Genomic DNA, 26,640 nt, shown 5'->3' on the forward strand with positions numbered 1-26,640 from the left:
TGAACACAACCAAATGGGATAAAGCTGTAACACAAAGACATGACAATTAGAGAACATGACAATTATTATTTTCCCTTTTAACTCAGTTTGTTGTTTTATAAATATAGAATAATGGTATTTTATGGCCTGAATGTAACTCGGACATATCCTGATTGAGACAGAAATATCTTCATACTTTGACAGAAAATTATTTTGTACTTACGTCGCTGTGTCCCAGTGTTTCTGGAGTCAGATTCTGGACCTGTGGCGATTAAAGCGAAATCAGTGAATTTATATGAGATCTGTGATAGTAGAAACAAAACCTGTTCCTTTCTGTACAATCCAGTACACGTTTTCCAATTCCACATAAATAACAATGCACTAGTGGCACCCCAAACCTGCACAGCAGTGGTAATGGAAGCTGGTCAATATCAGACCCTTTCAGCATGACATTCACAACTATGCACATGGATGCCACATTTCTAGCTGTCTAACTCATTAAATTACTCATAACTACTGATGAATAGCTTTATGAATTATAAAACCACTCAGAATGATTAGATACAGGCGGTGCAATGACCATTCAAGACGCTTTGGACAAACATTTCAAAGATGCCAATACTCCAGAAATGTGCTTACAGAGGCCACATTATGAAGCTCTTGGAATTGACTGTGTCCTGGGAGGACTGAATGGAAGAGGCGATTGAACGGAAGAGGGCCAAGTACAAGGAGTTGGCAGGTGAATGTCATAGTAGGGGATAGAAGACCCGCTTTCTCCCCCTTGAGGTTGGCTGCTGAGGGTTTGCTGTCCAGTCGCTCTGCAGGGCCCTCAAGCTTCTGGGACTCAGGGGACTGCACAATAAAAAAGCCATCAGGAACATCACTGATGCCGCTGAGAAGGCATCTAGATAGCTATGGATCAAAAGGGGTGATCTGTGGACCACACAAGCTTGATACAGTTTATATCTATTATACAATTTTCTAATCAACTTTATGTTCACTGTGAGGCATCTATACAAATTTTCAAGTATGTTGTATAGTAAAGGGACAAATTCCATACCTCAATCAGATTCAAATGTATTTATCAAGCTGTCCAAAGTTTTCCAATAAAGCATTCTTTACTCGGAAGAATTCATGCCACGCTGTGCAGATCTCCTGTAGTTCGAGGTCGAGTTGAATGTCGGCTTCCGAGTTGAATTCCTATTGTTCTTCTATAGCACCACCATTTATGTAATCACTCGTATCTATAAGTCACAGAACATGTGAGAGCTTTTATTTATTTATTTTTTTATTTTTATTTTTTGCGATGACTGCACAGCCCAGGCTGGTGGAGGTGGTGTAATGGTGTAGGGAAAGTTTTCTTGGCACACTTTGGGCCCGTTAATACCAGTTAATCGTTTGATAGCCACAGCCTTTTGAATTTTGTTGCTGACCATGTGCATCCCTTCATGGCCACAATTTACCCAACTTCTAACGGCTACTCCCGTTCTACCAGAATGAAAGTGCACCTGAAAAATCTGCAGGAAATGCATGATGCAATCATGTCATCATGGACCAGAATCTCAAAGGAATGTTTCTAACATCTTGTAGAATCCATACCATGAAGAACTGAGGCTTCGAGGGCAAAGGGAGGCCCAACCCAGTATTTGTATAGTGTTTCTAATAAAGTGCTTAGTGAGTGTATATATTTATACTTCTACTTACTATCCAGGAATGTTATTTTGAATAGCTTGCATGAAATTTTGAAGCGTCATGCTCCAAAATCAGTTCCTTAAAATATCTATGACATCAGCATGTGCTCAGATGACTTTGTCACCCCAGTATAAATACTTGTTTAAAATAGTATTTCATGCTAATAGGAACAGAAGCACACTCTGGCTGTAAGGAGAGTTCCATGAATTCCTCAAGTGCTTGCTGAAATTTGAGTCACACGTTGCCTCAGAGTGACAGTGTCACTGTCGGGAAGGGGACAGCAGTTTACTCAAACTATGGTCACAGCTAGGGAATCTCAGTGCGAAAGAACACGGAGCTCTCCCCCCTGGGATTCGACCCTTTTCCTTATTTGTATGATTGTGGATTGTCTGGACTATACTATATATAAAAAGGCACAAGAAGAGCACACATCCATTCAGAAGAGACGACTGAAGCGAGGACTGGTGAATGTTTGGACGACGCACGTTCCACTTTATTCTAGTGCAACTATAAGGAGACCATTTATAGAGACAACAGAAGTATTAAGTAACCAGGACCTCATCTACTGTATTGCTAAATCTGTAAGCTACGTGCTTGAACCTTAGATTGTTCAGTAGTTTCAAACACAATGGGACTGCATGGCTCCAAAATTCCCTCAGAAGCTCAGATTCTAATGCTTGGCCTTGATGGATCTGGAAAGTCCACCCTGCTCTACAAGCTGAAATACAATGAGGCTGTGGTAACCGTTCCCACTGTGGGCTTCAATGTGGAGATGCTGGAGACCAAAGAGAAGGGCTTTGTGCTGACCGTGTGGGACGTCGGGGGACAGCACCGGATGAGGATTCACTGGGAGCACTACTATCAGGGCACAGCAGGCCTGGTGTTTGTGGTGGACAGCAAGGACAAGGCACGGATACCGGAGGCAAAGCAGGAACTAGAGAAGATCCTGGGAAATAAGAGTCTGAAAGGCCTTCCGTTGATTGTACTAGCCAACAAGCAGGATTTGCCAGGAGCCGCAAGTGCTGGAGATGTTGCAGAGATCTTGAAATTGAAGGAGATTTGTGGCAAAAGACATTGGTTTCTTCAGCCATGTTCAGGCAAGACTGGTGCCGGTTTGGAGGAGTGCTTCCAGATGATGGGCCATTTTCTTAAGACTGCAGTAGGAGAAGGAGAGGAATGTCTACAGAGAAGAAGGAAATCATTTAAAGTGAAGACACAGCAGGATTACTGGTAAATCGAACCGTTGTTACAATCAATGAACTACAGTTATTCAATTCAATTCAATTCAATTTTATTTGTATAGCGCTTTTTACAATAGACATTGTCTCAAAGCAGCTTTACAGAAATATCAACATGGTATACAGATATTAAAGGTGTGAATTTATCCCAACTGAGCAAGCCACTGAGTGGCGGCGGTGGCAAGGAAAAACTCCCTAAGATGTTTTAAGAGGAAGAAACCTTGAGAGGAACCCGACTCAGAAGGGAACCCATCCTCATCTGGGTAACAACAGTTAGTGTGAAAAAGTTCATTATGGATTTATATGAAGTCTGTATGGCCTTAGGAGCAGCCGTAGTCCCAGCAGTCTGGAATTAGAGAAGATTTGAGCTCCATCCAGAGGCAGAAAGGATCTGGATCTCTAGTATCTCCATAAATTCGTGTGGGGCTCGGCGAAAGGAGAGAGGGAGAAAAAAGATTATTATGACTGCGAAGTAGTAGAACAGAATCTAGTCAGGGTAGGCTTGAGTAAACAAAAACGTTTTAAGCCTAGACTTAAACACTGAGACTTACAGTGGCATGGCAGCAAAATGCCTCCACAGCATGACAGAGCCACAATTATCTCCTTTAATTTGCTAAGTCTCTGTAAATGTGGTATGAAACAACAGTTACCATGCACTATGTCCTGCACATTTTTCTAAACTAATGTGAAATGCTTCTACATTCTAATCTGTAAATTTACTTGTTCAAAAACGTGTTCAAGTATTTTTTTTATTTCTTTGTTCTCTTCACTATTCCATTTATATGTTCTGTTTGATAAAGTACAATTTGCTGCTTGCAATTTTTTTTTTCCTCTTTTGAAAAAAAAATGTCTTTATTCATTTTTATATTTCTAAACCCCATTATCTTTGGTGTTTAGTCATTCTCTTTTTGTTTATACTGTAATCTGTATGTATTTATGATAATATGATCATTTATGAATTGATGATAATATGATAGCGACTAAATAAATAGTCAACTAATAAACACTAATAAACATTTATAGAGTTTTTCATTTATTTCAAGTTCAAAGCCAAAACCAAAAGCAACACCATTGTGGTTTGAGCTCACAGTCTGTACAATGATCCGGTTATAGATATAACAATTCATCTATCTTCAGTAACCTCTTTATCCTGGTTCATGGTCTTGAGTCATGCTGTTATTGGAAAATAATAAGCTCTGGGGTGGTAACATTGGGCGGCATCATAACACCCCATCCTTTAACAGCATGCTCATTGTGTTTTACTGCTTATATCACACATAATCGCTATTAGATTCTGGTGAATAAAAACTTCTTTTATAAATTAAGAGTGTGATGAACAGTTCTGTGTAGGGAGTCCATTCTTTATTCAGCAAACAGATATGTTACACCATAAAGATCTCAGCACTCTGCATGGAGAGCATGCAGCAGTATTTATTTGCATTTGACCTTGACTTAATCAATAGATGCTTACACTGATGGGCCCTTGAGAAAGGCTCTTAACTCTCGTCTGCTGCCATCATCACAATTATGAGTCGGTTTGGGTAAGAATGTCTGCCAAATGAAGAATTATAAATTTAATATAAGAATATTAGCTACCTAGAACTGAAACTGATGTGGCAAAACCTGAAAAATCACAAGTTTAGTGTTATTAAGAATGGTATACTTCTGATCCATATTGTTAGTAATAAAGAGATTTTGATTTGAAGGGGATACAAGAATAACAGGGTGATACCTCTGGAAATTGGCCAAAAATCATTACAAAACACCTTTTCCATCTGTTTTGCATTACATCATTTAGCTACCTATTATAAACAACTTTCAGAAATAGAAAGGGGAACATATTCAAATTTGAGTCTAATTATTTTGTCAAAATATGATTTCATAGCTATTCAAAAGACAATGTAATATATTTAAGACTGTCATATACTTCTTAAAAATGGTACTTAATGTTTTTTTCTTACAGTGACGTGACTATACATAACGTATATTATACACACACCAATATATCACTAATTAATCTAGATAGATAGATAGATAGATAAATAGATAGATAGATAGATAGATAGATAGATAGATAGACTTTTTATTCAATTATGTACATACTGCTATATATCTATACTTACATATTGTGACATTTGGTTACCTACAAAATTATGGACTCACATGTTACAAACAAATAATACAAATTTTTGTGAGACCACATATGGACTTTTTGAGCTTTCTATGCTTTATAAATACAAAAAATTCTAGTGGTTTTCCTTTTTTAAATACATTTTTAAATAAGTAAATATTATTGAAGTAGAAAATGAAGGGGAAAAAAAGAATTCTGCTGAAAAAACATTAGAAACCCTCATAGAATTTGTAATGGTTTTAATGGAAATTGTAATGCTCCCTGTGGGTCTCTACTGGTAATTTGTTGCCTTCTATTAGTGGCATGTTAGTGGCATGTCTAGTGGATACCATTAAGGACCAATAATGGTAATGGTGATGGTTTTAATGGTTAGCTGATAGTTTGTAACGGTATTTGTAGTGGAAACCATTAGAATTTCAGCAGGAAAGTGCATTATTGCTTTTGATGGTTACAAAACCGAGACATTTACCACCTCAACCAAAGACAGACCTGTAGACTTTGATAAATAAAATAAAAAATGATAGTAAATAATAAAAATTGGGTTAGAAAAGAAAAGACGTTATATTCAACAATTATATTGATAAAAAAAAAAGTTCATGCAACAATAAAGTTGAGTCTATAATTAGGGTCTTTTTTACTGAGTTTACATTCATTGAGCTGGTTGATGCTAACTAGTTAACTGGTTCTTATGATTTAACTTGTGTAGCTAACTTTTTTCCACAAAGAAATGAGCTTAGTGTGCCAGCTAAACTAAAAAGGAGTGATTATGTGACTAAAATGTTCCTTAAAAGAGATTTAGAGACTCCATATTCTTCGTGAAGTTTCTACAAATTTATTCCCGACCCTCTGAGGGCCCCCTGTTTTTTCGCCTTTGGGTCATCTCCCTTTAGATAAAGGTCCAATTCCAAATGACTCCCGACTCCCTAGTTCTGCTCACTACCTGGGGTATAGCTCAATGCCTTCGTGTGCCCTATGTAGTAGGTTAATTATCCAATAGGAAGGCATTTGGATGTCAGTCGAAGTGAAGTGAAGTGAACGGGACACAGCCCACAGGCTTGACTGCACCCATACCACCGGCATTCCCATCATGCAACGCGAGGCCATTACTTGCTAGCAGAAAAAAAAATTAGTCCGGTGGTTAGCTGAGCCATAGTGAACAGCCTGCGAGAAAGATAGTCGAAAGGAATTTCGGTATTTTCATCTGAATCCATAGCTATATATCCGCAAACATGAACGATAACGAGAAGTTGGACAACCAGCGGTTGAAAAATTTCAAAAATAAAGGTCGCGATTTGGAGGTAAGGAGACGGGGTTTTTCCGGCGGTATTGCGCTATTCTGTGACTACGGGTTCCGCTGTGACGTCGTTCGCAATTATAGTGGATTTTCGCTTTTACAGCGGGTCACCTCGGAATTTGTGCTCGTTTTCGCAGCCACGTGTTTCCTCGCGAAAATATTATAACGCGTAATAAAGTTAGAAACCGAGTGATTCACGTGAAATATGTGTGCTAGTTAGCAAGTTGCCCTTCCCTCTACGCCCCGGCGTGAGCCGCAGCTCCAAGCCCGCGCTCTAACGCACTAAATCTTAGTACGTGCGGGAAAGTAACCATTAACTAGTTACCTATTCTGTACTAGTGCTGTATTGTAGTATAATATATAACACGGTCGTGTAATTTACGGGTTTGGATTTGGTTTTACAGTTCGTTCTGATTAGCTAGATTTAGCATGCTAGCTCCCAACGTTGGTTGGTGTGTTAATCATTTGGTATTTAACTCAAATAAGATTCGTTGTCTATATGTTGAGAACGATATTTTTTTCTTCTAAAAGCTATATTTTGTCCTAACTGGAGTAACATTCAAGTATAAAAATGTCTAAAGTTTCCGTTAGGTCCGCTTAGCATTTCACATTCTTTTGGCCTAGAATAATCAGCCAGGAATAGCTAACGGTAGCTAGCTGAATGGCCCAGGCTAGCAATGTAGCCCAGTTACGCCTCAGCAAAGGATTATGTAAAACATATGTGCTAGCTCGCTAGTTAGCTACAGCCCTAACATAGTTGGTCTCAAATGAACGAAATTAAATGTTTTGACACAATAACCTATTGTATTTAATAATAATAATAAAGATATACAGCGTGTTAGCGCCTTCCAAATACGACTGACTAGCTAACCTGGTTAGCTAACTGGTTAGCTAGCTACCGCATTGGTAATGGCTTTGTATTGCAGATAACTAGGCATCCTGGTTAGCGTTTAAACAAGAAAAAAAAACCGTTATATTCGACAAAATGTGCATGATTTTACCGGGTGGGTAAAAACAAAAACCGTTTTAAACAGTTTTAGCCTTCGGTAACGTTAATTCTAGATAGTTCTACAGCCTGTGTTTGGACTGTAGCGTCACTTCGCTAACATTAATGTGTCCTGGATGAAGAAATTACTGACGCGACTCTCTTTCTGGTAATGCTCCAAGAACCAGGCTGGTTAATATTGACCGCATGTTCAAAAATCCTGACTAAATTTCAGTCGTTTTTCTTTCTTTCTTTTTTGAGAACAGGATGTCCGTGTGTGTAAAAGTGCCCCCGATGTTTGAGTCTTTTGTACCTTCATTTAAGTGCTATAGACACCAGTGCCACAGTATATCTTTTCAAAATATATCGATGTGTTAATATGTATTCTCATTTTCATTTTATAGTTCGGCACTTCCAGGAAAACTTTTATTATTATTATTTTTGATGACTCATCCCGTACTAGTCTTGTGTTCGTCCAATTAAATACTCTCTAGAACATTCATGTCCCGCCCCCACGAACACTAACAGTGATGGGTATTGCTCTAGAGTCTCAGCACGAATGTATATCAGCGTGTCCCTCGGCTCGAGAGCAAAGGAGGACGCCGCTCATTCGTTTTGAGTAGGGTGGAATTTGTGCAAATTTGGGGCGGTGTGACGCGAACTTTTCTGAGGAGAGTTTTACCATCTCGGGGCTGTTCTGTGCTGGAGTCCCACTTATCGAGACATCCTACTAAGAGTTTCTCTGCATACGCACTTCACTTCTGCAAGCCTATAAACTCATGCTTCCTTATATATTTTAATGCAGTAATGTTTTACAGAATGTCCAGTTATCTCGAACTGATTGAGAATGAGATTCGGTCTTTACATCATCAGGGCGCATATATATATATATACACACATACATATATATGTATGTATATATGTGTGTGTGTATATAATTATAGTGTGTGTACATAATATTTTAAGAACTATCATAATATGTAGCTGACTCTGATCTATTAATTATACACCTGCCATTCCTCACACCTGGTGATGGCCCTGTGGCGGTTAAAAACACACAGGATCTTGTCACCTATGATACTTATCTTTGACAGGCATGAATGTAAGTGTTGGTGAGAAATGATGTAGAGAAACGGAACCCTGTATTTTGCTGGTTCGTTAAGGGTTTGTTTTCGATACGGCGCCGACATGGTGTATCTTGAACGCTATTGGTAAACCGTTCACACACCTCAACACACGATAACTCTGACTTGCTCGTTTTGAAACAGTTATGTCGAGATGACTCTCAAGGCACGTTGGGGAAGAAGGTTTCAGGCCTCGCTTATCCACTCATTTTTGAGCCCACATGAAGCAAACAAACTAGGACACAATGTCCCAGTTTTCGGCCTTTTTATTTTCAACCATGCGCGGGAGGGGTCTTCTGGATTAGGACACGTTGCTGCGCACCTTCTCCGACATTGACACCTGTTTTGTCACCAAATAGGTGATAACTGTGACTTAACAGTTAGCACCTTCATGGGGGTGGCGGTGAAACCTGCAGTTGTCAGTTGGGGTTAAACCACTTGCAGAATCTTTTTGTTTCCTACAAAGTTTAAAATCAGTGGAGTAGATTAGATTTGCGAATGGGACGCGTCCTCGTCAGCCCAGAAACGTGATCGTATCAAAGTGTCGCCCTGAAACTGTTAGGAATGTCATGATTTCAGGCGATGTTTTTGAATTTGTTTATGGTGCTGTCCCTTGAGTGAGAACTGAGATGAGGTTGACGTTTCTCTTTCGTGCTTGCTCACACACAAAGCGGATGTTCACAGCTCGTCTTACTGTTGCGTGCGGACGCTGCCTCTTTCCGTCACCTTCAAAACCTCGCCAAACACGCTGAAAAAGTCAAAGTATTACTTGCTTTATCGTTTAGGGAAAATCAATCTAAAGTTCAGGATGTTCTTTTTATTTTAAAAAATGGCTGGGAAAATACAGAAGAACCGTACATCAGTTGTTTATTTGCACATGTACTAGTTGCAAGCTAGTTGAAACTAAATATGGCCTTGAACCATGCCTTACATTGATGAAGGCTATCGAGATTAACCTTCATGTCTTAAAATAAGCATTATTACGCAAATTGTTTTATCGGAGCAGATATTTTAGATGGAGATGATGGAATAAGCGGGGTATGAGTATTTGGTTAATAAAATCCGTTGCACAGATCTACCATCTGTCTCTTTAGGCTTATTCGAAGGCAAGTCTTGGCTTAAAATGATCTTCAGCGCACACATTGCGCAGCGTGCCGCGAGGGCCAGAAATCAGGGTTTCGAGCGCCAGAACATGCTGCAAATGTCAGCAGAGTCTCGTCACTGTTTTCTGTTCGCACGCTTGATATGTCGTTGATGTACTCCTCATACCCTGCTGATTGCAGTTTAAAATAATCACCGCATATCGGTGCTGATGATGATGTGCTCGTCCTGCTTTGGCCAGGTATAAGTGGGACAATTGCAGTAAAATGAAAAATAATAATTAAAAAGTTTAAAGCTTCATGTAGTAATGAAACGATTGTGTTTGTGCTAAAACATTTCTGTCCACAGAACAAGATTCCGACATTTGGATATATTTTCATATTGAAACACTAATCTTTCCCTCTTTTTAACATTTTTTTAATTTTTTATTGTTAAATCTTTTGAAATTGATCTCGGTGTCTTTCACAGACGATGAGAAGACAGCGCACAGAGGTGGTCGTCGAACTGAGAAAGGTAATTCTGAGTCACCAAAGCATTTTCTTTTTTCTTTTTTTTTCCCCCTTTGCTTCTGGATTTCATTAAATCTAATGGCTTACACTAGTCGAGGAATGAAACACAGCCGGTCATGATGTTGCAGGAAAATAATCGACGACAGAGTGGTGGGATGCAACCCTGTTACCACCCTGAGGTTGATTGTTTTCTCATAACAGAATGTCCCAAAGTGCCTTAGTCCTCTTATACCTCTGCAATCGAGCGTGCATCGTACGAGTTCCAGTGTAAGTTGTTACTACAGAAACGATAACACATTAGGACAGACACGTTTAATATAAAGCTGTGATTTGCCTTTCAGCCGGCACTACTGTCGGCGCTGCCGTTCTAGAAAACGAACGAACACCTTCTGACCAGTCAGTGTCGAGAGTTCAAAGTCTTTTTGATATAAACGGCAACATTCAGTACTCGTACACGGGTACTGCAGTCGGCAGGGTTTAAATATCGGCTCTCCTGCTTTGTTGATTTGGTGAAGAGGCTGTCTAGGTCAGCAGCATTTTTGTGCTGCCATGATCTTGTTTATCCTGGAAGGCAGCACAAGGACAGCTGTAATCTAAAGATCTTTATTTTGGGCATATCTGAGGGAGCATTGCGTGTGTTTCTCTCTCTTTCTCTCTCTCCTGAGGCTTTGTCGTCCTTCTGAATTAAAAAAAAAAAACAAGCATCCGTCTGACCGAGTGATCTTTTTAACAGTGTAGCGTTAAAACTGAAATGCAGAACCAGATATCTTGGAAGAATGGAAATTTATATATGCAATATGTATTATGCAAATATAACGATAGCACATGCTTAACTAACACGATAAGATTCTTTTGAAGATTTCGGTCAAGGAAAAATACCACTGAGCGTATCTGATTGTGCGCACTTTGTCTGGTCGTAGAATAAGAGGGACGAGCACCTCTTGAAGAGGAGGAACGTGCCGCATGAGGACATCTGTGACGACTCTGATGTCGATGGAGATTTCAGGACGGTAAATGCTTGTTTAAATCCTTCTCTTTGTCATCTTAAGTACTGATAATTTGTACTTTTTGAATGTAAATAAGCATGGTTCCGTGTGAGTGGTGGCTTTATCCTGTTTCCTGATTTTCTTTTCAGCAAAACACCTCATTGGAGGCAATCGTCCAAGTAAGTGCTTACTTATTTACAAGAATGCAATATAATATATATATACACACACACACATGCACACACACGCAATATGTATAGACTCTCTTCTGCTTTAATCCAACACATTAAAGTGAATATTTGACTGTACACTGTCGTCTTGTGGTACATTCAGTAGTTCATGGAGCTAATTAGCTACAGCGTTATTGTAGTACGCAAGTGCAATTGTCCAGACTTCTAATTAAGCATGTTGCCTGTATTTTTGCTCAAATGCGTACAGGTAATGTATTTCGGTGTCTCTTAATGTGACTCATGTTATTGAATCCAATTTTTTTTTTTTTGCGCTGATGTCTTTTCTCTTAATGTCTATTCCAGAATGCCACCAGTGACAACCAGGGCATTCAGCTGAGTGCAGTGCAGGCTGCCAGGTGAGATATCTGATGAGGCACTCGAGTGCTGTTTGTGTGCTGATTTTCAAAGCAGCCTTTGGAATGTCAGATCCTCCCCAGATATTGCTGTGCGAGCATGTGTTTAGACTCAAGGTATGACTGTGGTGGACAAGTCTCATGTTCATTAGCTAGTGCACTGAGCAAGTGAAGGCTCCGATCGGTCCCTGCAGGATTTTGCGACCGCAAAATCGAGCAATATTAGAAGGAACTTGCCACGTCTCAAAATTACAGCAGATTTGGGTGAAGGCGCGTCATGTGACGTCATCACGATGCGCATTCAGCTAAAGCCCTTTTTTGAATCACGTGCTTCAAACGTGAGCACAGCTCAGAGGAGTCGTTTACCAACAAAATCACCGGGAAAGGCCGTGCAATTGCAAGTTCACCGATTCAAGTAGTTCTCAACAACGAAGAAATGAAATATTTTGAGGGGGAAAAAAGCCACAGCAGAATCAAGCATTTTTGGCGGAAACAATCACACGAAAACGCTGGTTAACAAAACAGTGCACGGGACTGTCCATTCATTCATTTATTCATTTTGCAGATTGTGCTGCCTAGGCCAATGTTCTGCTTACCTGGGTTTCAATACTTTAACATACTTGTTGGTTTTTATCCTGTTGTGTTTGTGGCCTCGGACAAGTTTTAACCTCACATTTCAGCTACGAGTAAAGACTTTGTTCCTAGTCCGACTAGCGTCTTCGTTTTCACCAAGCTTTATCCACATCTTTTAATATTCCAGATTCTGGGAAGATCCTCCAACATCATTAATATTTCTAGCCAAAATAGTTCCTGCTCGCGTCTACACTGTCCTCACGCATGTGCGTCAGGTGGCAGGAATCGGAAGAGGGTAGCCTTGGCATCTTATCTTTTAAGCAAACTAATTTCAAATGAGATGTTTGCCTTCGCTAAAGTTTTTCCCTTCTCTGATTGTTGGATAAGTTCGAAAAATGTTGTTGAAGCAGTCTTAACGAAAAACCGATCTGCTCGTGATTCGTCAACCCCTGATGACATAGGCGGCGTTGAAATTCCGTTTGAAGCATAACCTCACTGATCTGGTTTGCTATTTGTATTGGCGTTAAATTATATTGTCAGTGGTGCATTTGAGTAAATAAGCCTTAGTAGAGTACACACTTAATAAAGTGTGTCTGTTTGCAAATGTTTCTTTGCAGTTTCACAATATTTTACACTTCCTCCCTAGGAAATTGCTGTCGAGTGACCGCAACCCTCCCATAGATGATTTGATCAAGTCTGGTATTCTGCCTATTCTTGTGCACTGCTTGGATAGAGATGACAAGTAAGACTAAGTTTTGCTCTTTTATTTATTTTTGAGTATATATTGCCATTTTGGAAAATCAAGAGTCTTTTTTTTGTTTGTTGTTTTTTTTTTGTTGTTTTTTTTTACTTTTTTTAAAAAAAAAAAAACACACTTTTCCTTTTTGTTCTGAAGTCCATCTCTGCAGTTCGAGGCAGCCTGGGCTTTGACCAACATCGCTTCAGGGACCTCGGAGCAAACGCAGGCAGTGGTTCAGTCCAGTAAGTGTTTTCTATGTGCCGTGCATTACGTTTTATTTGTATTAATGACATGCAGTTTGTGTTTAAACACTCTTACGTTCGGTTTGTTAAATGAAATCTGTATTTTTTGTTACAATACATTAACGGATAAGTGCAGGGTTAATAATGCAGAGTCTGAGAGTTGCAGTGCGATTCTAAATCAACGGATTGGGTTGCAGCCAGCAGGGATGTATAGAAGGATGTTTTCTTGTTCAGTGAGGTATCGCGTCTCCTGAGCGGTGTGACAGAAACGTCTTTGACCTGTACAGTATGTGAGGGGGTGAAAGTTTGAATCCGTACGCCGGAGCCAAGGGAGTGTAAATTTGGCCGCACTGTCTGCATGGGAAGGATAGCCAATCATGGCCGTCTGTGATGCGAGCTCGCGTATGCGAGCAAGCGTAGATAGTGCTGTTTGAAACAGCACGAGCAGCAGCTTGAAAGGATGAATTTGGCTGGCATCTCAGAGGAAGCATATGTTAGCCTTTACCCTCACCAGTTTGTAAGCGAGGAGAGACAGGAGAATTGACCAACTTGGGAAGATGAGCCAAAAAAATCATTCAGAAAGGTGACTAGATAAATGGCCCATATGCCTCTTTTTTTTTTTTGTGGGGGGGGGGGGTTGATAACAGACCACAGTTCAGATTTAGTTATCAAGACTGAATTATCAGCATTCAGAAAGCAACCCTGGCCGGTCTTGGGAATTTAGAGAGACCGCATGTTCTCTAGAATGTTTGACTGATATGAGTCATCACTGAGAGAGACTGAAATATCTGAGTCATGCTGTCATATTCTCACTCTCTCTCTCTCTCTCTCTCTCTCTCTCTCTCTCCCTCTCTGTCTCTCTCTGCTTGTGCAGATGCAGTTCCCCTGTTCCTAAGGCTGCTCCAGTCTCCCCACCAGAATGTGTGTGAGCAAGCTGTCTGGGCTTTGGGCAATATCATCGGTAAGTCGCTGGTTCACCATCACGTGTCTGAGAGAGCGCAAGAAGAGACTGATGGCTGATGAGTTTTGCATGCCGTTGGGGGAAAATGCTTTCAGAATAAATGATATATGGGCTTGTTGCTTTTAGTTAAACAGATTAAGGAATTCTGTTCTGCTTTCTGTGGCAAACAGTTTGTTTGTATGAGAAACTCGAATGAAGCACAAAAGGGTTACACTTCATATTAACAGTACGAGAAGTAGTCTTGATCGTTGTTAGCATTTAGAAGCTTCAAATATTGCTTCAACGTAGTAACTTGTAACCTTGCCTAATATTATTTTGTCACTGAAGGCTCTTGGAGCTAGCCTTATATATAGATATAAATCATATAGTTCAGCGTGCTTTTGAGGCAAATAGTAAGCACTTAACAATAAGTCATGATCATACAGATGCTGCTGGTTAAACCTGGCAGTTAGGCACAAGTTTTTCAACATTTTCAAGGAATGTGTGTTGGTAAGCACCAGCGAGTCGATTCAGGTGTTGTGCTCTCCTAGGTGATGGTCCGCAGTGCAGGGACTATGTGATCAGCCTCGGCGTCGTCAAGCCCCTGCTGTCCTTCATCAGCCCCTCCATCCCGATCACCTTCCTGCGCAATGTCACCTGGGTCATGGTTAACCTGTGCCGTCACAAGGATCCGCCTCCACCCATGGAGACTATCCAGGAGGTATGTGTGAGGTGACTGTAGACAGTCGGTCATAGTCTTTAAATCCATGTTTTAATAAGTTTTTAATGCCCTGGTTATGTATTCATTATTTTCTATATTTACACAGATCCTGCCTGCCCTGTGTGTCCTGATTCATCACACAGATGTCAATGTAAGTTCTGTCTCACAAGACATCACAGAAAAGTCCATATGCCAAGCATTTCTCGTCTTTTTGTCTGGTTGTACGTGTTTGTGTGAACATGTATACACCCCACTTTGTGCGTGGTTCTGTAAGCCAGGTGTAACTTAGGGTGTGTTGTTGTTGTGATCGGGCAGATCCTGGTGGACACGGTGTGGGCTCTGTCTTATCTGACTGACGCTGGCAACGAACAGATCCAGATGGTCATAGACTCTGGCATTGTTCCTCACCTGGTGCCTCTCCTTAGCCACCAGGAGGTCAAAGTTCAGGTGAGTTCTTATCTTAACAAAGAAGCGATTTGTTGCTGCATCAGTGTACTTGTGACCCTTATCACAGGGTTTAATACATCTTGGGTTAACGAGCGACACGTCATTAAAATATTCTAGGTTAACTTTGTGGAACACCCATGAAAGCGAGAAATTTTGTTCCTGCTCTCACTTATTCAATATCAGCTGTAAATAATCGTTTCCTTACTTTCTCAAGGGGTTTAGAAGACGGAATAAAACGCAGCTCGTCATTTTGCCGAGAAAATGGAATAAACAGTGACCGTGAATCTGACATGCAAAAAAGCCTTGCAGGAAAATATGCAGTTGTTTTGGAAAAGCGGAATTGTTTGTTTATGAGTCTAAACGTTTTCATAAGGCTGGGTTTTTGCTTTTCTAGACTGCAGCACTGCGTGCAGTGGGGAACATTGTGACCGGCACAGACGAACAAACACAGGTGGTGCTGAACTGTGACGCCCTGAGCCACTTCCCTGCCTTGCTCACACACCCCAAGGAAAAAATCAACAAGGTATACACCCACAGTCATTTTTTATTATTAGGTTATATCTGAATACATATTTGCATAGAGGCGATTAAATTTGCAGATCTTGTATTGGAAATGATGATAATGGAGACTTGGCACTTTGTGTGTGAATGGTTTTTGATTTTGCGTAGCTTTAAAACACGGGCCACGGAAGAAGTCGTCGACACCCTGGACGAAGATCTACCAAGGAACAAGGCTTAGATCTAGATCTAGACTTTGACTATTAGGGTTAGTGTTCTGGTTCACAATAGGACAGTTCATTTAGGAAGTGTTTAAAAGGTGGGGTGGGGGTCTAGTGGTGTGCTTGCGTGTGTGTGTGGATTGTTCAGCTGATGGACTGGGAGTGCTCAAGACCACGGAGTCTTTGCAGAAAAAGGAGTGCATCTGAGGCTCATCACTCAAAACAGAGGCTGTACCGTGATCGGGCCGATGATTAAAGCCTCAAAACCGCTCCCATCCACAGCTTTTCAGAATGCCGCCGTCTCGCTCAGGGGTTGTGGCTCCTCCCACAGCTTCCTGCAGTCTGATCCAATACTATCCTTCCAAATGTCTGACGCTCATACAGGACGAATGATTCATTAATTGAATAAAAATCCTGTATTTTAATGTCTCTTGCAGGAGGCAGTGTGGTTCCTGTCCAATATCACAGCTGGGAACCAGCAGCAGGTCCAGGCAGTTATTGATGCCAGTCTGGTGCCCATGATCATCCTTCTGCTCGACAAGGTGCCTGTATCTCTATTCATTTGGCTTTTTTTTGTTGTATATTCAACAACCATTAACTCTGTGGCCTAGTAACTTTTTTCCAAAAATATTAAAAATGGTATTTTCTTTTAGAAAGAAATGCATGCGTCCATTTTGGATTTTATTTTATGTGCATTGATGATTTTAAAGAGTTTTAAAGGTCTAATTTGTGATTCACTGTTGCAGGGAGATTTCGGCACTCAGAAAGAGGCAGCTTGGGCCATCAGTAACCTCACAATCAGTGGCAGAAAAGACCAGGTAAGCCACTGCCAATTGTTTATGCTAAACATATACACTCTGTGGTCAAAAGTATGTGGACACCTGACTATATATGGTACTTCCTCAAACTGTTGCCACGAAGTTGGAAGCGCACGATTGTATAGTATGTTTTTGTATTATGCTGTGGCGTCATAATTTCCCTTCACTGGAACTAAGAGACCCAAGCATGTACACAAAGCGAGCTCCACGGACACACTGTTTGTGAAAAAGGAAAGAACATGAGTGGCTTGCACCACAGATCCCTGACCTCAACCCCACTTGAAAACCTTTTGGGATGAACTGGAACTCTTTTTTCTGAATGAGCAGATGCCCACAGACATGCAACAAAATCTACTGGAAAGCCTTCCCAAAAGAGTGGAGGTTATTATAACTGCAAAGGAAGATTAAATCTGGTCCGGGACGTTCTGCATGCATGTTTAGGTGTGATGGTCAGGTGTCTGCAAACCTTTGGCAGTATTATGCATGTTTTACGTCGGTACTGTAAAGAAGAGCGATTTTAGCTTCGGTGATGCATCGTCAATCTCGTTCTCTAGGTGGCGTACCTGATCCAGCAACAGGTCATTCCACCCTTCTGTAACCTACTGACAGTCAAGGATGCTCAGGTGGTGCAGGTGGTTCTGGATGGACTGAGCAATATTCTGAAAATGGCTGACGAAGAGGCAGAGACCATCGCCAACTTGATCGAAGAGTGTGGAGGTGAGGAGTAAATAGGTTTGTTTTGGACCCCTACGTATCACGGTTCAAATCTCGAATCTGATTCATCAGATGATGACGACTTTTCTATATCACCTCTATAGCATCTCTGATTGTAATTCTGACTGCAAGGTTTAGATTAATGCGCTCATTCTACTACATTATTGTTCCTGTAGTGACTTCGACAGGGACTTGTATGATGAACACTCCTTATTATGTAAGACTAATAATAAGCGGATGGGGGGGGGTTTATTTCGCAAAGCAAAAGATATATAATCCATGATTTGAAGCTTTCTGTAAGGAGATGTGTTTAACCGTAACATTTTATGGATGGTCTCTTCAGTGTTGGCGCCTTGTCTAAGTCAGCAAGTTTTCTACCACGGTCATGTCTTTTCACGTGTTACTTCCTTAAAGAGCGAGGAGAAAAAAGATCCTTGTGAGCAAATGCTTGTTTAGTCATCGTAACACAAGTGGTAATGGGAACTAATTTGTTTCATGGACTGTAAATGCAGCTAAACCGATGGGTGAAAGGGGAAATGAAACACTTCAGGATATGCCGTAAAAGAAAAGAATCCTCTTCACAGTGGTAACAGTGACTCTGCTTTGCGTCGGGCAACGTCCCAACACTCTGTTGTTGATTATTTTCCTAAAACATCCACGTCTTTTATTCCTTTATGTGACTGTTTTGTAATCGTAGAAACGGCATTGCCAGGCGAGTGTTTAATAACCGTCAGAAGCGTCAGAAAGAAGTCGAACCACGTAAACATGTAAATTGGTTGTGGAATGACCCGTGCAAAGCCTACATTTTATTTCCCGCTGTGGTACAGTGCTGTAAATTGTTTACTTGCTACTGAAAATGGCCGGTTTATTGACCTGCAAGTGTGCCAATACTTATATCAGGTGCAGTGAATTTGAAGCCATGATTAAAAGCAACATTTTAAAGTTGTCGTTTTTTTGTTTGTTTGTTTTTTTCCCGGGGGGTAATGATCTTGTGCATTTTGACTTTAGATTGATTTTATCCATCGTTTTAAAAAGTTCTATCTGATTTCTGTTTCAGCCTTGATTGATGAATATACAGCGTTTGAAACATTGAGTTGTTGTTGATCTTCCATCTTTGCTCTCTTGCTTAGGATTGGAAAAAATCGAACAGCTACAGAATCATGAGAACGAGGACATCTACAAACTGGCTTACGAAATCATCGATCAGTTCTTCTCGTCTGATGATGTAAGGTTTCATTTTTGCTTTTAGTCACCTGAAAGGCACGAGCGTTCTTCATAATGCATGTGGGATTCGGTGTTCAGTACGTGCGCACTGGGTTTTTTTATGGGTTATTTAACATTAGTTATTCACGGACCTGATTATTTCACGATGTCCTCGACTAGGCTTATCAGAGGCATCAGATATTAATCCGTCCTCAAATAGGTCTTTTACCGTCACTCATTAAAGGAGCTAAGGGTTGGGTAACAGAGTTGTCATTCATGTCCCCTCAGATCGATGAGGACTCGAGTCTGGTTCCAGAGGCCATCCAAGGTGGAACGTACGGATTTAATTCATCAACCAACGTGCCAGCAGAGGGATTCCAGTTCTAGAAGGGGCGAGATGAAATCTGGAGATTTGTTTGCGATGCAGCACTCTAACATGTACAAAAAAAAAATTTAATTAGGAGAGAAAGAGAAGCGCGCGAATGTGAGAAATTAGATCCATTGTGCTTAGCTCATGGGATCCATGGCTGCATCTAATCCAAGAGAAATTGTGTGGATTTCGTTTGGCATCCTGGCGTGAATCCAGTCCAAATGAAGTTTGTGACGGCGAGTGGGTGCGAGTGAGAATGAGTGGGCTACTAAATGTTGCAAAAAAACAAAACACAACCATCTACACCGAATGCGTTCAGAGAACATTTCGCGAAATGTCACACAAATATCAGGACGTGTCTACCAAACGACGACAAAAGCAAATCGGCGCAAAACAAACCACGGGGAGAAACAAGATGTCGCAACCTGAGCAATTGGAGGAAATGACACAAGAAAACAGACAAAACCTCTGAACAAGAATATACAAACAAACAAACAAACAAAAAAGGAACTGAGCAGCGGGAGGTGTCCTACCGGTTGGCGTCTCCCCTCCCCACAATGGGCCCCCGCTGTGAGAGGTGTGTGCGAGTGAGCCGTTTTTGCGTATGAATGTATGGACCCGGGGCCGAGGATGCGGAGCTTACCTCCGAAATCTCTAACTTTCAGCGCATGTCATTCTTCGACTGCGCTCCGTGTGCAAAGTGAGCAGAAGAATGGGTGTGTGTGTGCGCGTGTGTGTGTATGTGTGAGAGAGAGAGAGAGCGCGTGTGTGACTGACTGAAGTGTGTGTCGAGCAGGACTGAATGTGGACGCATGTGGAGAGTCACCATCGAAATACTGAAAGGAGCGTTAATACAAAGTAGTCTGGAAAAATCGAATAAAGGAAGAAAAAAAAAGAAGTAAACAGCAAAGAAGAAGCGTCTGATCAGAAAAGGAAAAAAAAACTTCAAGAATAAAAAATTTCAAAGCAACAGCAATGATTTAAAAATGAGAAAGACATCAGGTTTCTTTTCTTTCTCTTTCATTTATTTTTTTTTTTAAATGACACTGGACTAGGCTCTTAAGTGAAGAAACGGAGGGCCGTCGTGTTTAAAAAAAAAAAAAAAAGAAAAAAAAAAGATGCACTCCGTAGCTTTTGGGGTTTGCTTTTAGTCTCCAGTGTTTTACCTTTTTATTTTAGCTTCTGAATATATTTTCAGTGCTTGTGTAGAACTGCAGTTTAACCCTTACGATCCCTCGATACGAGTACCACTGTAGTTTTGCCTTTTTGGGAGAGAGAAAAAAAAAATCCGTTGCAATCACCCATTCTTACCTTTCAATACTCTGTATAACTCTTCTGCATGATATTTGTTCTTTTTATTTTTCTTCTTGTAGGTTCCCAGTAGAGCCCTCACACCTTTTGTGGTGGTAATAAATGGAGAAATAAGGCCATTTTATGTAAAGTCACGAAAAATTCAATCTTTACATGTACTGAAATGCAGCGTAGTTTTGTTATTTTTGTTTTTTACTTCTGTTGACACATTACTTTCTCCCCCCCCTTTATTTTATTTTATTTGTAAACTTTTTACATATTTAACCCCTCCCATGCCTCCTTTGTACTCACTTCTCAGTACCCACCTGATCTGATTCAGTCGAACCTGTTTTGCGTACACACTGAGGGCAGTGTGTGATGAGTTGCAGATTTAGGACTGATATGCCTGTCCCATCAAACTATATGCATAATACAAATACAATCTTTTTTTTTTCCTTTTTTTTTTTTATATATGTATATGTAGATAGTCCTAATTAATGTCAAGCCACATTAGAGGTGTAATGCTTCACAATAGTTTCAATGATTTGAAATAAATGACCTGCCTCTTATTTTGGGGTGTTCTTTCTGGGGAAAAAATGATTTGCGTAGCGTGATGCTCCAGCTTCCTGAAGTCTCTGGTGTCTCGCAGACTGTCGTCCGGTGCCTTCTTTCTAGAGCACAAGTAAAAGGAGGGAAGAAAAAAAACCCCGCATGAACAAAACAGTGGTGTTCTCGAGTGCACAATATTGTCCTTATTCCCTTTTAGGTCCCTTTTTTTTAATTTTATTTTATTTTGTTTGTGTCGAAGTTTCACAACACTGTAGAGATGGATTACTCTTACTTGTGGTCATAACCTTCTGTAGGACATAGGATATATGTGCAGCATTCTTCAAATATGCAGCATTGGCAAAGTTGTGGTTTCAAAGGCCAGGAAAACATTGAAATTAGATGATATGCTTAACCTGTTGACCATACGACTACAGGCTAAGTTTCTTTCATGAAATAAATATTGAAACCATGTTTATTGTGTTATTAAATTTTTGGGGGGCTGAATAGTGGAAATGTGTTAATGGTTAAAACATTTTCAATTCAATTTTACTTGTATAATGCTTTAACAATAGATATTGTCATAAAACAGGTTTATGGAAATCCTGATGTAGGTTTAGATCCCTAATGAGTGAGCCTGAGGTGACGGGCAAGGAGACGACATGAGGATGAACGCTGAAGAGAAACCAGCTTCTCCTGTATGACACTGAGTGAGTTATTTATAGTATAGTATAGTGTAGTTTAGTGTACAAATGTGTTTGAAAGGATGTTCAGTATGAGCAGGTTGTGAATAAGTGTCCAGGGAAATCTTTATAATTACAGAAGCAGTTCTTGGTCTTGGGTACAACTCTACAGTGTCCAGATCAAATAATCCACTGAAGCAAGGGTGAGACTGGGGTGTAACCAGTTAATTTTTTTATTATTATTTTTTGGAGGGTGGAGATTGAAAATCTTTAAGTTGTCAATGTCTGACAATCCGCAGCAACAGAAGGTGAGTGACAACTACAGATAGTTCCACACAGAAATGGTTATCAGGATTAGTTTGGGTCCGAGCACTGCCATTAGCTGTATTAAGGCTCTTGGGGTCCACTTTCCACTTCGATCTTCATTAAGCCCTTTTGAGAGGTACTTCTTGAATCTCTTTAATCTCCGAGAGCTCATATAATCGTAACGTGAGCTGATAAAATATTAGAATGTCCCTTCATATGGGAGTTTCCAATCTCAAGGGGAATTGAAATGACCATTGCATTTTAAAACTATGAAAAAGTTTGCTGGAATGTGTTCTTAAAAAAAAAAAAAAAAAAAAGTTAAATTGCTATCTCTGTAAGGTTCTATGGTTGTCCCCCTCTGGGATACCATCAGGGATTTGAAGTGAGTGTTTCGGGAAAGGTTTTTACTGGGAACCCTTTGTAATAGCGACTCAAATATCCCTTCAAGTCCCCCCCCCATCTTCACTTATTGGTCAACGTGACGGCTACGCAAGCATTTCCACTCGGTTTCAAAAATTTTAGTCCACAATGAAAAAAACAATTCCAGATAATGCAATACTCTGTAGGGAGTGACCTTTGTCATTTTTATATTGATGTTGCTGGCTTGTAATACAAGCATTCAAACAAAAGTAAATACCCATTACAAAAAAAAGTTCATTCCATGGCATTGAGATGGTTCTGCCATCTCGGAACTGGGGGTGGGGGGGATCATATATAGCTGCATATTTATTAAAACGTTGTGTTTTTACAAGGCATTTCTTTCCGAGAGTCTGCCTGAAGCCACAAAATGTACAAATTACTGCTAATATTTGAACCTGGGATTTAACCAGCTAAGCCACAGTTCCATACTCTAGTGAGTTATTTCTTTTTTAACTGCCTCTGATCAGGCTAGTTTTCTATGTTGCCACCTGTTTGTCCTCTTCAGCGAAAAAGTTGCATCAGGGTTCATATGTTGCGTTGGGAAAATAAAATTAAGAGCAGCAACACCTGCAGTGTGACAGCTGGGTGACTATTTTTCACTGTACTGAAGTTAGACAGCATTCAGTTTTGCATATGAGCACTGGCCATTTTGTACTAGGGCTAACATGTACAAAGTGTGTCCATACTTCCACAGCAAAAGAACTTGTGGATAAAAAGAACTTGGATGGCTGTTCATCGTTTGGGATCTAGTACCTGTGTGCGTATTTTTAAAGAGAATCTGTCTGCAAGCAAACACTTTCACACAAGGAACTGCTGGGGCTTGAACCCAGTCTCAAACCACAGAACCTAGTTGCTTTAGTGGCTGTCTCTTCCCCCCCAATACCGCTTCCCCCCAATACCGCTAGCCAGACTAGTTTTCCATGTTGCCACCAGTTTTCAGTGATGGAGTTGCATTCAAGATGCATATGAATGTTGTTTTGAAATTGAACTCCTAGGACCATTTGAAGGGCAAGTTCAGCAGTGATATGGCGCACTGGGCGGGCTAGTAATTTTCCACGGCCATTGGCTATTTTGGAATACTACCTGTGAGCCCATTCTTCCAGACACAATGACGCTGACTAAATAACATGAATTTTGTCTTTAAAGGAAAGACCCTAGGCCCATTTGAATGGCAGACATTCAGTGTTAGGGCAACTTGTATTTCCAACATCCCTGAAGTTACACACTAGGCAGATGTGCATGACCTTCAGCTATTTTGGACTAGGCCTAGTGTGCCTGTTCATCTAGAGAAAGAGAGCATCTGTCTGAACAGACACACTGTTCAAAGGTACCGCTGGGATTTGAACCCAGGATCTCCTGTTTACTAGGCAGGTGCTTTAACCAACTAAGCCACAGCACCACAATTGTTGGATGACCAGCATACCTTTCCACTGCACCTCTAACCATACCAGTTCCACATTACTCATGCTTGACTAAACTTAATTACTTAGAAAGGAGTTGACAGACTTGCATTTTATTACATTTCTGAACCCAGGATCCCTTGTTTATTTCACAGGAACATTAACCAACTAAGCCACAGCAACAGTATTCTTGGATGGCCATCTCTCTTTTCCACTGTACCTCTGACCAGACTAGTTATGTTACCACATGTTTTATCCTCTACAGGGATTAACATAAATTGCTGAAGTTAAATGGGAAAGGAAATCCTTGGACAATTGCAATAGCTAGACCTGCTGTGACATTGCTCATCGGGTGCACTGCAGCCAACCGGTATTTTGTCACATTGCTGAATTTAGACGTGTGTTTTTCACTTAAACATTCATTGTTCCTGATCAAACCTAAGGAGTTGACAGACTTGCAGTGTATTTATTACCTTTCTCATCTTTGACATGCAGGTCTACATTGACTATTAGTCCTAGTATTTACTAATCCTTACTGTTCTTCCAAAGAGAATGAACACTGCATGAAGAGACATGGTTTTAAAGGCACTGCTGGGATTTGAACCCAGGAGCTCCTGTTTACTAGACAGGCACTTTAACCAACTAAGCCACAGTGCCACAAGTGTTGGATGGCTAGCATGTCTTTCCACTGCACCTCTAACCATTAGTCTTAGTTCCTGTTCTTCCAGAGAAAACTAACTGCTTTGAAGATACAGATACACCCTACTAGTATTTGAAGCTGGATTTGAAGCCAGTAAGACCTGCAGTGCGTTGAGACAACAATCCCCTCCCCCACACACTGCTGAGTTTAGACAGCATGAGTAACATCACACAATACAATGTGTTTGAAAGTGCAGTGTTGCTCAATGATTCAATTCAATTTTATTTGTATAGCACTTTTTACAATAGACATTATCTCAAAGCAGCTTTGCAGAAATATCAACACGGTATACAGATATTAAAAGTGCAAATTTATCCCAATTGAGCGAGCCGGTGGTGACGGTGGCGAGGAAAAACTCCCTAAGATGTTAAGAGGAAGAAACCTTGAGAGGAACCAGACTCAGAAGGGAACCCATCCTCATCTGGGTGTGAAAAAGTTCATTATGGATTTATATGAAGACTGTTTGGCCTTAGAAGCAGCCGTAGTCTCAGCAATCTGGAATTGGAGTAGATGAGAGCTCCATCCAGAGGTAGGACATCCGAAACGGATCAGGCAGGTCCGGAGAGCAGAGAGGATCAGGATCTCTAGTATCTCCATAAAATCGTGTGTGGCTCGACAGAAGGAGAGAGGGAGAGAAAAGATTATTAGGACTGTGCTTAGCGTAATGGAAAGTCTAGTCAGGGTAGGCTTGAGTAAACAAATACGTTTTAAGCCTAGACTTAAACACTGAGACTGTGTCTGAGTCCCGAACACTAATAGGAAGACTGTTCCATAACTGTGGGGCTCTATAAGAGAAAGCTATTCCCCCTGCTGTAGCCTTCACTATTCGAGGTACCGTCAGATAGCCTGCGCCTTTTGATCTAAGTAGGCGTGGTGGATCATAGAAAACCAAAAAGTCTCTTGGATACTGTGGCGCGAGACCATTTAGTGCTTTATAAGTTAATAATAGTATTTTATAATCAATGCGAGATTTCACTGGGAGCCAATGCAGTGTAGATAAGATCGGGGTGATATGGTCGTATCTTCTGGTTCTAGTAAGGACTCTAGCAGCTGCATTCTGGACTAACTGGAGTTTGTTTATGATCCTACTGGAACACCAAGACAGTAAGGCATTACAGTAATCTAGTCTAGAGGTGACGAAAGCATGAACTAATATTTCTGCATCATGCAGTGACAATATATTTCTTATCTTAGAAATATTTCTGAGATGAAAGAAGGCTATCCTAGTAATATTATCTACATGAGCATCAAATGATAGGCTGGAGTCAATAATCACACCAAGGTCTTTTACTGCTGCACATGATGAAACAGAAAGTCCATCCAGAGTAACTGTGATCAGAAAGCTTACTTCTAGCTACACGTGGTCCTAATACAAGTACTTCTGTCTTATCAGAATTAAGTAAAAGGAAGTTAGTTAGCATCCAACGTCTAATGTCCTTTACACATTCCTCAACTTTACTAAGCTGTTGTCTGTCCTCTGGCTTTGCTGAAACATACATCTGTGCATCATCAGCATAACAGTGGAAGCTAATTCCATGTTTATGAATAGTTTGACCTTTATTGTCCGTCCCAACTTCATCAGCGTGCAGTTTTGTGTGGACAACTGCTGTTTTGGACTAGTCCTAGTGCTTACAGAAAATGTGCTTATTATTCCAGAGAGAAAAAAAAACTTCAGAAAGATTTGTACCCAAGATTTCTTGATATCACATTGCTGAACTTAGTGTGAACGTAATGCAGGGACATTGGCCATTTTGGATTAGTTTTTACAGACCTACTGTGCCCGTTCTTTGACTTGTTTATTTCACAGGAACATTAACCAACTAAGCCACAGCAACAGTATTCTTGGATGGCCATCTCTCTTTTCCACTCTACCTCTGACCAGACTAGTTATGTTACCACATGTTTTATCCTCTACAGGGATTAACATAAATTGCTGAAGTTAAATGGGAAAGGAAAACCTTGGACAATTGCAATAGCTAGACCTGCTGTGACATTGCTCATCGGGTGCACTGCAGCAAACCCATATTTTGTCTCATTGCTGAATTTAGACAACGTGTGTTTTTTACTTAAACATTCATTGTTCCTGATCAAGACCAAGGAGTTGACAGACTTGCAGTGTATTTATTACCTTTCTCATCTTTGACACGCAGGTCTACATTGACTATTAGTCCTAGCACTTACTAATCC

The 26,640-nt window shown here is 40.6% G+C and overlaps 2 protein-coding genes and 2 non-coding genes across 4 annotated transcripts; 2 read left to right on the forward strand and 2 right to left on the reverse strand.

The window, feature by feature from the left end:
• Window positions 1–563: 563 nt before the first annotated feature.
• LOC128624087 (ADP-ribosylation factor-like protein 14) lies at window positions 564–4,410 on the forward strand. Its single transcript, XM_053651390.1, has one exon. The coding sequence runs from the start codon at window positions 2,300–2,302 to the stop codon at window positions 2,903–2,905; it is 606 nt and encodes a 201-aa protein (XP_053507365.1). The 5' UTR covers window positions 564–2,299; the 3' UTR covers window positions 2,906–4,410.
• A 1,584-nt stretch (window positions 4,411–5,994) lies between these two features.
• kpna4 (karyopherin alpha 4 (importin alpha 3)) lies at window positions 5,995–20,966 on the forward strand. Its single transcript, XM_053651389.1, has 17 exons — window positions 5,995–6,338; window positions 10,013–10,057; window positions 10,974–11,063; window positions 11,189–11,218; window positions 11,573–11,625; window positions 12,842–12,937; window positions 13,091–13,176; window positions 14,051–14,137; window positions 14,668–14,837; window positions 14,944–14,988; window positions 15,153–15,284; window positions 15,679–15,807; window positions 16,441–16,545; window positions 16,750–16,821; window positions 17,376–17,538; window positions 18,666–18,760; window positions 19,027–20,966. The coding sequence occupies exons 1-17, from the start codon at window positions 6,270–6,272 to the stop codon at window positions 19,123–19,125; spliced, it is 1,566 nt and encodes a 521-aa protein (XP_053507364.1). The 5' UTR covers window positions 5,995–6,269; the 3' UTR covers window positions 19,126–20,966.
• A 2,712-nt stretch (window positions 20,967–23,678) lies between these two features.
• Window positions 23,679–23,752, reverse strand: trnat-agu (transfer RNA threonine (anticodon AGU)). The gene has a single exon. It is a non-coding gene; the product is annotated as a tRNA-Thr (tRNA).
• Window positions 23,753–24,336: 584 nt separating this feature from the next.
• On the reverse strand, window positions 24,337–24,410 carry trnat-agu (transfer RNA threonine (anticodon AGU)). Its single transcript has one exon. It is a non-coding gene; the product is annotated as a tRNA-Thr (tRNA).
• Between the last annotated feature and the right edge of the window lie 2,230 nt (window positions 24,411–26,640).

This window comes from Ictalurus furcatus, chromosome 20 (genome assembly GCF_023375685.1).
Source record: "Ictalurus furcatus strain D&B chromosome 20, Billie_1.0, whole genome shotgun sequence".
NCBI classification, from domain to species: domain Eukaryota; kingdom Metazoa; phylum Chordata; class Actinopteri; order Siluriformes; family Ictaluridae; genus Ictalurus; species Ictalurus furcatus.

What these genes read in the sequence shown, in the direction of transcription:
- LOC128624087 (XM_053651390.1), top strand. Translation starts at nt 2,300, where the DNA reads ATGGGACTGCATGGCTCCAAAATTCCCTCAGAAGCTCAGATTCTAATG.
- kpna4 (XM_053651389.1), top strand. Translation starts at nt 6,270, where the DNA reads ATGAACGATAACGAGAAGTTGGACAACCAGCGGTTGAAAAATTTCAAA. An exon ending in ATAAAGGTCGCGATTTGGAG is followed by an intron (nt 6,339 to 10,012) that starts GTAAGGAGACGG and finishes TGTCTTTCACAG; the next exon opens with ACGATGAGAAGACAGCGCAC. An exon ending in TGGTCGTCGAACTGAGAAAG is followed by an intron (nt 10,058 to 10,973) that starts GTAATTCTGAGT and finishes GTCTGGTCGTAG; the next exon opens with AATAAGAGGGACGAGCACCT.